Source organism: Trichomycterus rosablanca, chromosome 13, assembly GCF_030014385.1.
Source record: "Trichomycterus rosablanca isolate fTriRos1 chromosome 13, fTriRos1.hap1, whole genome shotgun sequence".
NCBI lineage: Eukaryota > Metazoa > Chordata > Actinopteri > Siluriformes > Trichomycteridae > Trichomycterus > Trichomycterus rosablanca.
In genome coordinates this window covers 1,283,387-1,301,260 of record NC_086000.1, presented here as the reverse complement: position 1 = coordinate 1,301,260, position 17,874 = coordinate 1,283,387, and the positions used below count along the sequence as shown (strand labels likewise).

At 45.1% G+C, this 17,874-nt stretch overlaps 3 protein-coding genes across 4 annotated transcripts in view; 2 read left to right on the top strand and 1 right to left on the bottom strand.

Annotated features, from left to right (window-relative positions):
• The first annotated feature begins 333 nt into the window (after positions 1-333).
• ero1a (endoplasmic reticulum oxidoreductase 1 alpha) lies at positions 334-7,384 on the top strand. 2 transcript variants are annotated; one of them, XM_063006871.1, is made up of 16 exons: positions 334-432; positions 1,039-1,158; positions 1,243-1,326; positions 1,894-1,932; positions 2,044-2,120; positions 2,763-2,836; positions 3,450-3,570; positions 3,922-3,968; positions 4,176-4,187; positions 4,272-4,298; positions 4,376-4,468; positions 4,890-5,136; positions 5,746-5,815; positions 6,305-6,391; positions 6,466-6,605; positions 7,294-7,384. In XM_063006871.1, exons 1-16 carry the CDS (start codon positions 337-339, stop codon positions 7,355-7,357), a joined length of 1,398 nt encoding a protein of 465 aa, XP_062862941.1. In that variant the 5' UTR covers positions 334-336; the 3' UTR covers positions 7,358-7,384. The 2 variants fall into 2 exon arrangements, with proteins under 2 accessions (XP_062862941.1, XP_062862940.1); XM_063006870.1 differs by lacking the exon at positions 4,176-4,187 and having other exon boundaries at positions 337-432; positions 3,922-3,972; positions 4,255-4,298.
• gpr137c (G protein-coupled receptor 137c) lies at positions 7,198-14,804 on the bottom strand. The gene is made up of 7 exons (XM_063006868.1): positions 14,362-14,804; positions 13,004-13,053; positions 10,746-10,980; positions 10,382-10,531; positions 8,755-8,880; positions 8,537-8,661; positions 7,198-8,448 (listed from the first exon to the last, which is right to left on the bottom strand). The coding sequence occupies exons 1-7, from the start codon at positions 14,734-14,736 to the stop codon at positions 8,226-8,228; spliced, it is 1,284 nt and encodes a 427-aa protein (XP_062862938.1). The 5' UTR covers positions 14,737-14,804; the 3' UTR covers positions 7,198-8,225.
• Positions 14,805-15,495: 691 nt separating this feature from the next.
• Positions 15,496-17,874, top strand: part of txndc16 (thioredoxin domain containing 16) — an 18,867-nt gene continuing 16,488 nt past the window's right edge. Inside the window, exons 1-5 of the mRNA XM_063007470.1 lie at positions 15,496-15,808; positions 16,741-16,823; positions 17,328-17,401; positions 17,489-17,563; positions 17,646-17,767. Of these exons, the coding sequence (XP_062863540.1) occupies positions 15,649-15,808; positions 16,741-16,823; positions 17,328-17,401; positions 17,489-17,563; positions 17,646-17,767 (514 nt within the window). The 5' untranslated portion in view covers positions 15,496-15,648. The remainder of the gene's footprint in view (positions 15,809-16,740; positions 16,824-17,327; positions 17,402-17,488; positions 17,564-17,645; positions 17,768-17,874) is intronic.

The following is a 17,874-nucleotide window of genomic DNA, read 5'->3' as shown; positions in this document are numbered from 1 at the left end:
TCCGCATCATTTCCACTACAAAGTGCACTAAATCTGGAATTTTTTTTTAATCATAATATAAATCATATAATTAAATATAATCAAGACATTTTTGACATTGCATTGTGCCTGTATTGTACTGCAACATTAAACTGTTGAAATGATACAACCTGGAGAATGCATGGTGAACGGAGTGCACTGTGTAGGGAATAGGGAACATGGTCTATTTGAGACGCAGCCAGGTAGTTAAAGGCGTAACATCCATAATAAAAGTGTGAATACGGTTTCATGTATTTGTTTGAGACATTTTTGTTCTTTCATTTGATTTTGACTCTGATTGTGTTTGATTGTAAGAAAATGAAACTATCTTTATTATATTTAAGTGTGTTTGTGTCTCCTGCACTGCTGTCCTGCACTTTGGCAAGTTCTGCTGCACACAGGTGTTTCTGCAAGGTAAGTTACACCTGTACAGCTCATTTACATACAGTTTAAATGGGACAGGTCCTGAAAGTGTAATAAATTCTGCATTTTTTAACCACATACCTGTAAAAAATATCCTGAATCAAAACTATACATACAGCACCATAGATGTCTAATCTGATGGTGTAGAAAGATCTGTAACGTCAGTGGACTTGAGGTACACCTTTTGGTATTCCTTATTAGTGACTATAGGAGAATTCTTCCTCTGTGCCCATATAATTAGGGCTAGTTTGACTGCTTCCATTAACAATACATGGAACAATGGTCTCTTGTGAAGGTACAGCAGGTCAGATGGAACCCACGAACCACAACAAACAGGTTTGACATATATATGAACCTGCTGGACCTTAAGGGGTCACTGTTTACAGTCAAGCAAGCATCATATTTAAATAAGTGTACAGACTGTCAAGAAGGAAAGCATCCATTGACAATAAGCAGTAATATGTGTGTGGATGAAATGTTAAAGTGTGTAAACCCAACAATAGTGTACCTACTGTCAGACGTATATAAATGTCCTGTGAATATATATTAAAAATATGATATTTCTGTACGTTTTTATCTGCTTTATGTCCACCGTAGCTCACAGGGAGTCTGGACGACTGCACATGCGACGTGGAAACGATCGACGGCTTCAACAACGACGAGCTTTTCCCCAAACTGGAGACGCTCCTCTCGTCTGATTATTTCAGGTTCTATAAGGTGCGCTTGGTCACTGCGGGAGGGGTATTAACTCAAATCCTGACGCCCCTCTTAACACTTTTACCCCCGTTTCTCTCTCCTTAGGTGAACCTGAATAATCCGTGTCCGTTCTGGACGGACAGCGGTCACTGTGGGCTGAGAGACTGCGCCGTTCGACCATGTACACCGGTCAGTTTCTGCATTTTATATGGTCAAAATTATCTGGTCACACACATTTTCAGCATTTAGCAGATGCTTTCATCCAAAGCGAGTTACAGTACTGTGACAGTATATATAGTCTAAGCAATTGAGGGTTAAGGGCCTTGCTTAAGGGCCCAATGCTGATAACCAGGCAGTGGTGGGGCTTGAACCAGCGACCTTTCCATTACCACCTGCCCCTATAACATGCTGAGGTCAGGGCTACTGGAGTCCCTCCACTCCAAACTTGGACAGTGGAAGCTCAGTGGTTAAGGTAGCGGACTAGTAATCAGAATGTTGCCAGTTCAAGCCCCACCACAGCCAAGTTGCCACCATTGGGCTCCTGAGCAAGGCCCTTAACCCTCAATTGCGTAAACTGAGGGTCACTTTGATAGAAGCGTCTGCTTAATGCTGCAAATGTAAATGTGTAATCATGAACACATGCTAGTACAGAAAAGGACCTTCCTTAAACTGTTGCAGAGCTAAAATCGTATTATTTATCGTATATAAATATAATGTAATGCTAATTATTTTGCGCTGTTTATTTATCTGGTACAGAATGAAGTACCAGAGGGGCTCAAATCCAGCAGCTACAAGGTACGTCTGTTAGCTAACGAACCCGTTCAGACATTCAGCTGATTACCGCCGGAGAGCTGAAGCTGACGTGTGCGTGTGTGTGTGTGTGTGTGTGTGTGTGTGTGTGTGTAGTATTCGGTCGAGGCGAACCTGCTCACGGACGAGTGCGAGATGGCCGAGAAGCTCGGAGCCGTCAACAACTCGCTCAGGTAAACGGCGGGCTGATGTGTTTACTCACTCACTCGAGCAGCTTACAGACGCCAATCCACCTTCTGCACGAGGGCACGGAAAGAACAGACCAAACTCCGTTCACCTAGAGACCAGAGGCGTGAATCAAACCCAGGTCTCCAGGATCTGCGCTGTCCAAAATTCATCTATAATGAAGGGTGGCATGATGGCCTGGTCTGTAGTGTTGGTGCCACACCGCTCCAGGGACTCGAGGAGCAGGGTTCGATGTTAATGTATAAATATTTGGCGTTTGGGTACTCTGATGCCCCCCCTAGGTGTGAGCAGTATGGGTGTGTGGGCGTCGCCCTGCCCTGTGAGGCGGGTATTCCTGCACTGAAGATTATAATAATATATAATAATAATAATAATAATAGTAATATAAATACATAATATAATAACCCAACATCGCTGAGATCCAGGTTCAAATCTCAGTGGTGCTATCAGCCGGTCGGGCGTCTGCGCTGGCATGATTGGATTTGCATGCTTCTTGTGCCCAGTGTTTCCTGCTGCGACCCTGACCAGGATCAAACGCTGGCTGATGCTTTTAAGGTTCATCCGGTAGGACGTTGTTGATGGCGGCGTGTTCTCCTCGTTCTTATGTTTGTTCTGTTTGGGTTCTACAGTGATGAAACCCGCCGGGCTCTGCTGGAGTGGAACCGACACGACGACGAGGCCGAACGCTTCTGCATGCACGACGGTAATATCTATATATTTATGGTAATGTGGTAATAAATCCGTCTATATATATATGGAATGAACTGGAACATCAACTGAGGCTTTCTTAACCAACATTAGCTCACAGCCATAAAGCTTCTCAGAAGAGCGGCTGCTGTTATGGCTGTAAAGATCACACAGAGGTCACTCTAGGACATTTGACAAACTCACGGTCAGGTGTCCAAACACTTTTGGCCATACAGTGTAGACATATCCAATTCCCAGCACCGCCTCCTACACAACGACATACGCGTTGGTAGATTCCTACATACAGCCGCCATACACTCAAGTAGGTAGATCCAGGACTGAAGTGTTTTCCCTTTAATATTTATGTAGTTGCGTTAAGCGGACAGTAGGAGTCGCTGTCCCCGAAGCATTGATGCGATACCGAAGCTGACCTCCTCTTCCTCAGACACGCTACGTGATGTCTGTAGGGCTCCCGAGCAGAGCTTTGTTTTTGTGGTCTGTCCTCACTCCCAGTACACGCCCAGTTCCCAGTGTTGGTGCTAAGCCTCGAGCCATGAGTACGACAGGGAACTGGATACGTCCCACCAGTTCTCTGGACCTGACTGCACTTGTCTCATCCTTTCTGTCAGATGAAGATGCTCCGGACGCGCAGTACGTGGATCTGCTCCTGAACCCCGAGAGATACACCGGCTATAAAGGTCCCGAAGCCTGGCAGATCTGGAACAGCATCTACGAAGAGAACTGCTTCAAGTAAGAACCCGCAAACCGCTCTTTTTCCCCTGATAGGAATTATTTTTGGCGATTTACGAACAGCAGTTCTTGTTGGTACGATGTTCTCAACCGTCCGTAATGCCGCGATTTGCCTTGTTTTTATGCTCGTATAACCGTTCGGTGACCCCGCATTCCGGGTGTATGTTGGCACTGCCATCCTAAAGGACCACTGTGAGCTCAGCGGCGAGCTGTAAAAGCCGAGCGGCAAAGCTGTGAATCTCGTTCCGTAGTAAACACTGGAACAGCAGCAGACGTTCGAGGACACCCAGTTTTATTAAGCAAGGGGAACCGGGCGTGTCTCATGTATTCTGTTTTATTATTTATTTTCAGACCGTATTCGGTGAAGCGGCCGCTCAACCCTCTGGTGTCCAGTGCTGGTGAGTGTGTGTTTCCTCTTATCCGATTCCTCGATCGTGTGACACGTGTGCAGGACCGCTTCTTTTCCCCGGCACTGACCGGGTTCGTACGGAGATCCGTATCGCGCACTGAGCTCCCGTCTCCGTGTAATGCCTCGATCAGCCAGCAGAGGTCGTGATTTTAAATACTCGAGTAACGTGGCGTTCTTGTTCTCGTCCGTGTTGCAGGAGACGGTGAAGGTAAGCGGGACGTTTCTCCACCTTCTCCATCTTTCTCCTGAAGCCGATGTTCCACGTCCCTAATGAGTGAGTTTTGCGTTTCAGGACGGGGGTTTTACCGCTGGCTGGAGGGTAAGCCACGCCTTTTATTATCTTTAAATCGTTATTTGCGGGTCGGTTCCTGATTAACGCGGTCTCTCCTCCTGTAGGGCTGTGTGTGGAGAAGAGAGCGTTCTACAGGCTGGTGTCTGGACTCCACAGCAGTATAAACGTCCACCTGAGCGCCAGGTACCTGCTGGACGGTGAGTCACGGCCACGCCCCGATCAAACCATCTAGTCCAGTACGAGCGTGGAGCCGGACTTGTGTAACTAGACTTGTTGGACCCCTGAGCAAGGCCCTTAACCCTCAGTATCGTATTTGAACGTCTCCTAAATGCCAGGAATGTAAATCTGGTCCAGGCGGTGGCACAAGTGGTGGAGGAATACCTTGGGTGTAGTGTGTTCCTCCTTCATTTCCAATTCCTGATCACCCGTAAGTGTTGGGGTTCCTACACAGACCCATATGAGGTACGGAGAGGCCGGGTCTGTGGCCCTGCTGACATTCGGGTGCCAGCACAGTAGACTGTCGTATTAGTAACTGAAAGCTTGCTGGTTGGCACCGTTGGACCCCTGAGCAAGGCCCGTAACCCCTTACTTGCTTAATGTGATTGATGTGTTTTTCAGATAACTGGTTTGAGAGGAAGTGGGGTCCGAACGTGACCGAGTTCCAGCTGAGGTTCGACGAGGAACTGACCGAAGGCGAAGGGCCGAAGCGATTGCGCAACCTCTACTTCCTGTACCTGATCGAGCTCAGAGCGCTGGCGAAGGTCCTTCCTTTCTTCCAGCGTCCGTCCGTCCACCTGTACACGGGCCGGCCGGACCGGGACCGGGAGAATAAAGAGCTGCTGCTGGAGCTTCTCCACACGGCCAGGTAAGAACGTCGCAGCCGCCGCCGTGCTCTTTTCTGATTGGCTGAAGAGTATTTCCTGCAGTCCAATCAGAAAAGAGTAACGTCCAGAGCGTCTGTTTATTATATTAAGTTGAATTAATATGAATAAAATGTGATTTTATTAATTATGACTGACTTTAGATCTGATTCCTTCATCTAAAGCCAGTAACAGAGGAACACACTACACCTTAAGTATTCCTCCACCAATGTGTGATCCCACATTTAGATGTCCCAGATTAAACCCAGATGTTTTGTATTAAACCCACATCCTTTTTGCGCCCAGTTCTGTGATCGGCCAGCAGAGGCCGCTCTTACACCAGTGATGAGGAACCCCGATTCGGCCAGTCATGTGTCTGTGTGGGCGCCAGACCGGATAGCAGATCTGAGATATTGATATTTATATTTTCGGCAGGGGTGGGGCTTAAACCACCCGCCTTTCGATTACTAGTCCAGTATCCTAACTGCTAGGCTACAACTGCCCTAGATTCGAACGTATCGTACCGTTGCACCACCGTTTTGTTATTCTTATATCTGCAGTAATTCCTTACGATTATTAAAACCCACCTAAACAAGGAATTTTCTCATTTTCAGGTCGTTTCCGCTGCATTTTGATGAAGCCGCGCTGTTCGCTGGAGACATGAAAGAAGCAGCCAAGCTGAAAGTGAGTAGATTAAATTAAATTGCTACTGTTAATGTCGTCACCCCGTCTAAGGCTGCAGTTTTAACCTTCAACCCGCATTTACATATGTGGCAAAAAAGCGGCATCAGAGGCAGCAGTGGTAGCTCAGCGATTAAGATACTGGGTCTAGGATTCACTGTTGGACTCCTGAGCATACAGTCCTAATTATAAGTCGCTGTGGGTAAACGTGAAGCCGCTCTGCTCTGCGCAGATTCACCGCTTTGAGGCTCGGCTTTTACCGCTCGCCGCTGAGCTTCACTTCGCACGGACAGGCAGAGACAAACTGATCCTCACTGCTTCACAAAAATACTAAAGCAAGGAATTGTGGGTGAAATACAGCCTGTGAAACGCAGAGACCGGGTTTGTATCGTAGATAGCAAATCCAAGATTTTTGTTTGATGCTATGACGACGCTGCAAAGCATTCTGGTTAAAATTAAATGTATATAAAACTATGATTCTCTCTTTTCCAGCACGACTTCAGACTGACGTTCAAGAACATCTCCAGGATCATGGACTGCGTGGGATGCTTCAAGTGTCGACTCTGGGGCAAACTCCAGGTGAGTGAGCCGAACGTCTACGTTAAACGCACGTGGGTTCGATCTCTGAGTGTGGGCGTGTCTCTGTGGTTCAGACGCAGGGTTTGGGCACGGCTCTGAAGATCCTGTTCTCGGAGAAGCAGATCGAAGCGCTTCCTCGGGCCGGCGGCGACGCCCACCCGGCGTTCCAGCTCAACCGGCAGGAGATCGTCTCGCTCCTCAACGCCTTCGGGAGGTACGCCCCGACCTCCTTTCCTCCGGTAGCTTCAGAACCCCAGCTGACCTCTTTAGAAACCAGTTATACCCAGTTTTATTCAGAATTGTCCGGAAGGTTTACGGGTGGACACGTGCTTCCTCCTAGACATATAGTCTCATTTCCCGAGCAGAGCAAGCTCAGTGAGAAACTAAGCACAGTTCTGACCTTTAACCCTGCTGGGATGATCTGGAACGTGTGTCTGAACATGGGTCCCTGCTCTCACAAGTGTTCTTCTGACTAAACGGGCATGAATTCCCACAGGTGCACTCCAAAATCACCCCAAAAAAGTGAAGGATGTCATTGCTGTCATATTAAAGCCGGCGGTTTTGGATTGGGACGGCCGGCAAGCTTATGGTTGGGCGTCCGTATACTTTTGGACATGTACCCTCAGGGCGCCAGTGTACACTATATGGCCAAAAGTATTGGGACGCCAAACTGTACGCTTGCTGAATGTCACACATGCTAAAACTGATGTTGGTCCAGAAAGCCTCAGCTGATGTTCTTCATGCTGGAACTGGACAGGGCCTTCCCTAAACTGTTGAAATGTTCCTGCAAAGTATAAAGCATAAGATTTACTTTATATAATCGATTTATTACACCTGTTAGCGACTGTTGTGACCGAAACACATGGGCGTCCCAATACTTTTGTCCATATGTTCTGTTCCAGAGTCTCTACGAGCATCAGAGAACTGAAGAACTTCAAGAACCTGCTAACAAAGCTCAACCAATAAAGAAAGTTCACACCCATACTGGTACCAGTCTGTCCCCGGACCTCCAGTTACCGTTCCTCTGTGCTTCGGTTAAGGAGATGAACGGGCGGCTCCTCAAACATCAAAGGAAAAGTACAAGAACATCCATGAGAACCCTCGGAGAACCTTCAGACATCAAGAGTCTCCAGAAATAATTATGTAAAATTCAGGTGTGCCAATAAATTTGACTCAGTTTTCTATTTAACCATTTACAGCCAATCAGATTTCATTTCCAGGGCGCTCGGGTGGCGTGGCGGTAAATCACGCTAGCCCGCTTAAGCTGGGGTCCCGGGTTCGAACCCTCACCAGTGCTGCACACACACACTAATGGCCATGTCTGAGTATAGGGATGGATTGGCGTTTCGATTGGCTACCTTGTGCTTAGGGATTCTAGGGACCCACCGTGACCCTGACCAGGAAAAAGAGCTGCTGTTGTGAGGTGCACTTGTCGGTGCGCTATAAGTGCTGCAACAGCGACTCCTGCTGTCTGAAGAGCGGAGTGACTCTGTACACGGTGCGGCGCTTTACCCTGGTCAGGGTCACGGTGGGTCCCTGGAATCCCTGGGCACACGGTAGCCGATCAGTCCTATTTATTTGAGCACGGAGTTGCCAGACGTAGATGATAATCCCCACCGATTACTTTCATACCACCACATTGATTTACGTTGGCGTGTGTATATTTACGACCCGGCATCATTCAGTCACAGATAAAAAAGCTGCATTAATAATCTGATCACCGTGAACATCTAAAGTCGCTCGGGGCCGAACGTCCGGTCCAAAAGACCTTTCGGTATCCGAGTCCATCTGAGGACCATAAACGCGGAACGACCGGCGTCTCCATGGCGCCCCGTCAGACCTGAGGGGCGCTGCGGCACTCCTGCGGGGCGGAGCAGAACCCGTAATGCTGGCTCCTCTGGGCGCCCCCGCAGGGCAGGAACAGAGGGGCGCTGGAGGTTCGGACCCCGGAGTACGAATGCGGGCCGCAGGAGCCGGCGTACCCGGTGCTGCCGGACTTCTGGATGGACCCGTACCAACCGGAGCTCAGCTGAGACGTAGAGGAACGAACGCTGATGCTGAGGAGATCAGAAACGGGGTTAAAACAAGACCAAAAGTATGTGGACACGCGTCCTAGTTAGTGTGTGTGATTGTGTGTGTACCGACCTGCCCCGGTCTCCTCTGGAGCCGACGCTTCGGGTCAGGTCGTCGTCGCTGTCGTAGCGCCGCGGGTTGTCGAAGAAATACGACCTGGAGTTAAAACTGTGACTGTGGATCATCCCTCTTGGTGCCTGAACACACACACACACACACACACACACGGTGAGCGATTATCGTTCCTCTGAATCGGTTCCAAACCTAAACGAGGTGACGGCGCGTCTCACCAGGTTCTGATTGGGTCGCTGAACTCGGAAAAACATCACGAGGAGGGCGGTGGGGACGAACTCCCAAAAAAACACAACCACCCCAAACACCACGTAGGCCTTCCCACTGATCCTCTCTACATCAGCCTGCACACACACACATGTAAACACACACACGTAAACACACACACACAAACACACACACGTAAACACACACACGGTCATGCAAACGCACAAATGCACACACACACACACACACGTAAACACACACACACACACATGTAAACACACACACACACACACACACACATGTAAACACACACACACACGTAAACACACACACACGTAAACACACACACACAGACACGTAAACACACACACAGACATGTAAACACACACACACACACATGTAAACACACACACACATGTAAACACACACGCATGTAAACACACACACACACATGTAAACACACACACACATGTAAACACACACACACATGTAAACACACACACACACACATGTAAACACACACATGTAAACACACACACATGTAAACACACACACACACACACACATGTAAACACACACATGTAAACACACACACATGTAAACACACACATGTAAACACACACACACATGTAAACACACATGTAAACACACACACACACACACACACACACACACACACATGTAAACACACACACACACACACACACACACACACATGTAAACACACACACACATGTAAACATACACATGTAAACACACACACACACACACACACACACATGTAAACACACACATGTAAATACACATGTAAACACACACACACATGTAAACACACACACATGTAAACACACACATGTAAACACACACACACATGTAAACACACACATGTAAACACACACACACACATGTAAACACACACATGTAAACAAACACACACATGTAAACACACACACACACACACATGTAAACACACACACACACATGTAAATACACATGTAAACACACACACACATGTAAACACACACACACATGTAAACACACACATGTAAACACACACATGTAAACACACACATGTAAACACACACACACACACATGTAAACACACACACACATGTAAACACACACATGTAAACAAACACACACATGTAAACACACACACACACACATGTAAACACACACACACATGTAAACACACACATGTAAACAAACACACACATGTAAACACACACACACACACATGTAAACACACACACACACACATGTAAACACACACATGTAAACATACACACACATGTAAACACACACACACACACACAGATGTAAACACACACACATGTAAACACACACATGTAAACATACACACACATGTAAACACACACACACACACAGATGTAAACACACACACACGTAAACACACACACACACATGTAAACACACACACACACACAGATGTAAACACACACACACGTAAACACACACACACACATGTAAACACACACATGTAAACATACACACAGATGTAAACACACACACACACACACAGATGTAAACACACACACACGTAAACACACACACACACATGTAAACACACACTGTGTGGAGAAAAGTATTTGCCCCCGCGGGTCGTGGTGAGGGTACCTGATCGGAGAAGCTGAACCAGCCGTAGCTGAACGGAGCGGCTCGGTCTTTCGGGGACACGGCCACCATGACCAGGTTATAACAAGCTCTCGACGTGTAGAGCAGCACCACCGCCGCGCCCGTGGCTGTCGCCTGGCACACGGTCGTCCCCTGCGGCACGGAAATACACCAACATGTCAGGACGGGGTGGACAGAATACTGGAAACGATTAACAGTCTATTGAACCAGCTAGCCTATTAGACCAGGGAGGGAAGGTCGGGTTGGGTGTTTGATTTCCATGACCGGTTCGGGCACTTTTAAGAGTGAGGAGGGGGGTTGGTCACATGGAGCTTAGCGTGTCTCTCCGACATAGGTAGGTGATTACCTTTGATTCCAGGTACGCGCTGGCCGACGACAGCCTGGCGAGTTTGCAGATGCAGGTGGCGAGCGAGACGGCGCAAAGCACAAACAGACTATCGTTAACCAGCACCCGCGCTAGGACCACACGCTTCGCCCGGCTGGAGTCCATGCTGGTCTGAGCGTGAACCACCAGGGAGCAGCTCACGTTCACCACCAGGAAGAGGAAGCTGATGAACAGGAAGACCAACTTCAGTGGCGTCCTGTGTAAAAACATTGTTTAAATAAATAATAAAGTTTTAACAGGTGCATAAACACGAAATGAACGTGTACATGAACGCTCCCTTGTGGAGGCTTTACGTTACGTCGTGTAAACCACAGTGGGACCAGATTGCCACAATTTTCATTAGCTAAGTTTATTTCGTTTTGTTGTGATGTATCGTTTGGGTTGCCTGGGTGGCTGTAAAAGTCACGGACAAAATGTGGGTTGCTAGAATAAAAGTATGAAGACCCTGGGTTACGGGAAGAAGAGGGGGATTAATCAAGCATGGCAACCCCCGTTCAGCGTGATTCGCTATTACGAAGCTTTTAAAAGAATTAATTTCGAAACATTAACTGCTTATTAATTATGATTTTAGTGTATTACTGAAAGCATTTAATAATAATAATAATTACTATAATAATAATAATTTTAACTGATAATGAATGTTTGGCTTCCGCTCTATATGGGCAGTTAGGAGGAATCGGTTCGCTTAACTGATTCCTTGGCTCTGAGTCGACACTTTAAAATCCCGGTTTGGCTTCCACTCTACAGGAATTTTGGATGAATCGGTTCGCTTAGATCAGTGGTTCTCAAACTTTTTAGACCAAGTACCACCCATTATCAAACCAAAAGTTCCAAGTACCACCTATGTTTCTCATCACAGAACCACATATGGCACACATTAATTAGGTGTGTGTGTGTATATATTAGTGATGGGAATTATGGCTTCTTGAAGGGAGTCGGATCTTTTGGCTCGGTTCCTTTTAAAGAGCCGTTCAAAAAAATGGCTCTTCGTTCTTCGGGAGGCGCTACTGGGTAAACTATAAGACACCCCCGATATTAATATCAAATTTTGCTACCTAGCCTTAAATGTATTCCTAATTCAAACAACACTTAAATGAGAAAAAAAGATTTATTTCAAAAGGAAAAAAAAAGTTTAAGTTTCAGAAAAATCCTCTTTTGTGCAGAGATGTGACTGTTTGTTTCTGCTTTAAAACATAAGCACAATGAAATAACCATATTTAACACAATTAAACAAGTTTATAGTTTATTTCTCAATTATTTGTCATTATACTACTAGCTCTAGCTCTCTCTCTCTGTGTGTGTGTGTGTGTGTACGAGTATGCATGCGTGCGAGTGTGTGGTGTGTATGTGAATGTAAGTGTGTGTGTGTGTCTCGCTCGCTCTCCGTGATACTGGAAGTGCAGTTCTTATTACGAGTTATGATTAATTCCCTCTACTGATGCGAAGCTGAATGGATTACAGTCGATAAGAACTGTGCAGAAATAAAAGACTCGGTTCCCTTCGTTCATTTCAAAGATCCGTTCAATAGAATCGGATCGTTCACAAACGACTCATCACTAGTATATCTGCAGTTACCGCTGACCGTCACAGTGAGTGCGCGTGTTTAGCGGAGCGGCCTTGTGATGTCAGGAACGAGATCAGTGAGATTTAAACACAGATCTGCTCTGACAAAAGCGTTTCGGAAATTTCGAGATGAAAACCGCGAATTTGAAGTATAGACGTAATGAAGTACGGTGTCTGCGTAGCCCCGAATATTTTTAAAAACACATTAGTTTTAATTAAACTGATTTTATTAAAACAGAATTATAAGAACGTTGAAACAGATTTTATTAGTAATTTACACATTTTGTTTCATATTTGTTTTATTTATAATTATTAAATTATTTATTTTTTCGGTGCATGTAATTACTTTTCCGAGATTATCTGGCGTACCACCTCGTGCTGCTTCACGTACCACCAGTGGTACACGTACCACAGTTTGAGAACCACTGGCTTAGATGATTGGCTTTCGCGCTATACGAGCAGTTGGGAGTCGGTTCGCTTAAATGATTCCTTGGCTCGGAGTCGACATTTAAAAATACCTGTTTGGCTTCCACTTTATACAGGAAGTTCGGAGGAATCGGTTCGCTTAAGTGAATCGACACTTGACACTTAACTGCCTGCCTGTCTGAACGAATTATTGACTCTTTTTGATAGATAATATAATAATAATCACTCACTTGTATTTGCTGAGTTCTGGCGAGTATTTAGCTTTGGCTTTACACATCATCTGTAGGAACAGAGAGAAGAACCAGATGAACACTGACCGCAGATCAAGCAAGCTTCATAATCACTGAGGAGTAAAAACATCCCGCCAACAAAGACCAGCCAAACTCAACATGTTACCCAATAAAACTCGGTTATACAGTTTATGAGAGCTGTATGGAACAACATGGCGTAGCCATAAACTCAACACTGAGGGGGGATTCATGGTATAAAGAGTAAACATCTCTTCTGTATTGCTGTGCTTTATTATTTACATTATTATTACATTATTATTACATAATTTATTGCCACGTAAGCTCAGCTACCTTACATCCACTCAAACTCTGAAACCGCATGTTCATATTTATCTGTGTTACTGTGAACTTTGACACAGACCAGCTAATCAATAACAGAGTTCACTGAGCTATTTTTGGATCAGAACGGGAAACAGGAAAAGATCTCGCAATGTTTACCAAAATACAGTGCAGACCTCAATTTCTGACCGACGAGGGTCATGACTTACACACATGTGCAGTACCGACCACTTCTTTTCTTCGGGTTCATATGGAGATCCGTATCGCGCACAGATAGTCACGCACCAATCTCCATTATCCCCCGTCTCTGTGCAGCGCCTCGGTCAGCCAGCAGAGGTCGTGATTGCAGCAGGACGAGCCGATTACTGTCCGTGTGATGTCAGCACCGGTATCATTTTTAATATTTACTCAGGTCCAGACTCAGGAGACTTAAAAGTAGTCAGGACTAGATGTTGTGCAAAAGGATTAAAGCTCTACTGGAGGCCAAGATTTTGTGCATAACTGGCTGTATCAGGAAGGTCCCAGTCCAGACGTTATAATCACGCCGGAGACCTGAACAATGGTGGATTAAAGGCTTTTGTAACTCAGTTCTTGACCTCATTACCTATTTCTGGCCTTTATTAGAACAAATCTGCACCATGACAGGCTCCCTGCCAAAAAACAGTAGCCTATTTACACTTTAACAACACAATAACAAAACCATCATCACCAACACCACTAACATCAGTGCACCATGTTGTAATTTGAAGGTTGTACATTCGCTACATCTTACTTACTTTATTTGTATTAGTTTATTTTCAAATGCTTGTTAAACTACTGGAGGCCAATAATTTCCCCCGGGACTTTAAGTAACAAAGCAAAGCTGATGCAGCATTTTCTGATCAAGCACTGAACTACAGCAATGTTTTTGTTTGCAGGACAATATAAAACATTCTTAACATTTGAAGTTTATATACATAAAAGGGTTTTATACGTTGGTGTGCACCAGTCCTGTACCTGTTCCGTGCAGCGACACTCACCTGTGCAAAGTAAAGGTTGAGCAGGCAAAGGGTGCAGAACTGCAGACACACTGGAAAACAGTAGAGCAGCCAGAATGGCAGGGGCTGCAGCTGACTGGCCTGGGTCATGTCGTTAAAGTAGAAGGAGAACAGAGTGGTCCTGAGGGCCGACCACACCAGACAGAGGATCAGGAACACACTCCTGTAGCTCAGGCGCTTGTGCCCATAGTGCAGGATGAGCCAGAGCTGGCAGTAGATGAAGAAGAACAGAAGACAGTACAGGAGGGTGTATACAGATGTGAGTGCCAGCTGCATCACTGATCCTTCATCCTCCTCAGCTTCATCTTCTGACAGGAAAACACCCAGCCTTAGCTGATGCTCAAGTGACATGAGCATGGTGAAAAAGTGGTTATGACTAAAAACTTTTCATAGAGCTGGGTTGTTCATGCCAAACATCAAGCTGGCACTAAAAAGCAAACATAAAAATATATCAAACAAAACTAAACGATGAGTTAAAAGCTTGTTTCGAGCATTCACATGATATAAACAATAATCTCTGCTAAGCTGCTCCTTCAGTGCAAAAACAACTTCGAGAAAAAAAAGCTTAATCAGCTGGGACAGACAGCAGCTCAGGCCACGCCTTCTGACCAATCAGATATCGCTTAACGCATTTGAGCCCCCATTTTAGCCAATCATGTGTAGACTGCTTTGGATAAGTCCCGCCTTTTAGCCGTGGACCCTGGAATGAAACTGAGCTTCATATGACGCCATTTTGGATCTAAATGAAAGGGAACAGAATACAGAATTCTTACTCGCCTTAAGCCAAAATGTCTGCCGTTTCAAACTTGGTGTAGACCTAAAGGTATTGAAACTGAGCTTCTTACACCGCCATTTTGGATCTCATTACACTTAAAAAAAGCAATACAAGTTGTTCACGGTTTGAGCCAAAATGTCCGTTATTTCTGATTCCCATTTCATTGGCGGTTAGGAGAACAGCGTTGTGGTTGTGTCCCAAATTACTTCACAATAAATAAATAGTGCACTAGTAAGTGTACAAATGCTGTATATTTAAATCCCTACGTAGTGTTCCTAAGTAGGGAGCTATGTTTTTGTGGGATTCATCCTGATAACGTTGCAGAATCCAAATACCGAACATTCAACACACAACAACCAACGAATTATGATGAAGTCTAAGTAAATCTTGACTTATTTTAAATAATTTCGCGTGTTTTATTCATTTATGAAGCAAAACCAGCATGAAACCGAGTGATCCTGCTTTATTTTTCGGAGCATAGATGTTTAACAAACATGCAGCCAGTGATCATGTACAGTTTCTATATTACAGTGTTATTACTGTGCTTTAGATTAAATCATGTTTACAGTTTAAATCTGATAGAACTCACAGCTCAGGGTTTTAATGAAACCATGCAGTCTGGAAAAACAGTTCTCATCTACTTCCACAATCAGGGTAAGAACGTGAACTTTTGATGCATCAATCATAAGGTGCAAATCTACCTGCTGCATCTTGCTTATATGAATGTGCATGCTTTTGCGTCCATAATTTAATAAATGCATGAGATCTAGTGCAAAGTTTACATCTGTAGGGATCATATAGGTCATGCTAATCTTGGAATTTTGAGTTGTTTGGTGACTGAATGATTGGATCATAGAGTTAAAAGAGTTTTCTGGAGAAACAAAAACCATTTTTTGCACCTTATGGTCCAAAAAGTACAAATTTTTCGATTACGCTGCCGCTCGTGCCACCTCACACTGACCGCATAGAGATGCAACCTTGCATGGATGCTGCTTTACTTCTTTACACCATCCAGCAGTGGATTCTCACAGAGAGCTGCACTGCAAATCAGGCAGCAGAGGTCGATATCACAGCATTATCATGTGCCTTCCTAAAACACAGCTTATTGTGTCTGTTGAGCGCCCGTCCAGGCCGGCAGGTTTGCTGAGGTTTGAACTTGCGATCTTGAACTCTCAGAGGTGGCGGACTAGTATATATTCCTGATAAGAGATAAGATTAGTACTTAAGTACAGGGAAGGTATTTCCAGAAGCTTAATTTTGTGTAATGTGTTTAGGGTGAATTTATATCCGGAAATATTAAGGTATAGCCCTAATATTAAGGTATATTTTGTGGAACATGACAGATTCTTTGTAAAATATTCATTCCTGCATCGCTTGTAACTTTGATCCCAATATTTTATAATGTTTAGGTACAGAAAACGTCTCATTTCCCTCAAACTGTCCAACACCAGAATCCAAGACTTACCAAACACATCAAGGATGAACCGAATTCTAACCTCTGCTTACGAATCCACAACACATTCAAATTCACAATCAAAGTGGAATGAAGTGTTTAAACTGTGGTATGTTTGTGTGTATGTTTGCAGAAGATCCAGTTATTCAGAAGTTCATGGAGCAGTTAAAGTCGTCTGCTGAGGCGCTTCAGGATTACGGTGTACTGGTAGCGAAGGTCAGTCAAAACAACCCGCCAGGTCAGGTTTAAGTGGAATATTAAACCTGTTTTACGATCCATAGACTAAATTAGAAGTTTTCAAGTGGGGTTTTCTGTGAAATCGTAATTTTAAAAGACGATTTAAGACGATTTACCTCAGAAGGATCGAATGGCGCCGAATTTCTTGCAGTTCTGTGGCCACCAGATGTCGCCAGAAATTCACATTAAATCATTTTTTAAAATTATATTTGTAAATGAATTAATGAAAATTGTTCGTAAATTAAAGTAATATTGATAAATAAAATTATATTTGTATAATATAAATGGCAAATTAGTCCTAATATAAAAATTGGGTGGTGCACAGCAGCAGAGCAACACACAGTACTGTAGAGTCCCGGCGATCGGCTGCTCCAGGTTACTCTTGCTTGTCGTACCATCGATCACAGCGAGCGACATCACGAATGTATTTTACTGATGACTGAGGAACGTATTACTTGTAAAAATGAAAACGTGTTTGTGCAGGTAGACTGCTCTAAGGAGAACATACCAAAGTACTGCACGGAGGAAGACGTGATGAGGAAGGCGTATTTATTCAGGTCTGAGCTGCTTCACTGAATTATTAGAATTGTTTAATCGTTGAACAGATATCCAGCGTCCACTGTCTTCTTTATTCATTATTTCAGAGGTGCTGAGACGTTGAGGACGTTCGACGTGGAGACCATATTTGACGTGAACGCCATCGTATCTCACATGCTGTTGTGAGTCGTATCAGTTTAGAAATAATCGTCTCTGAGTTGGGACGGTTCGGGTTCTGACGGGATCTTTGCTCTTTGTGTTCAGCACCCTGCTGTTTAACGAGGTTCGTTACGTCCACACGCCCGCCGAGCTGCTCCGGGTCGAGAGAGCGGCGAAGGGAAACGCCGACGTCGTGATGGGACACATCGACACGCTCGGACTCCCAGGTAACGTCACCCGGATGCTTCTGAGTTCTGTACGTGGTGATGAGTATAAAACGGGGTTGAAAGGGCGTTTCTGAGGTCGGGCACCGGTGTCGGCATAAGGTCATGTC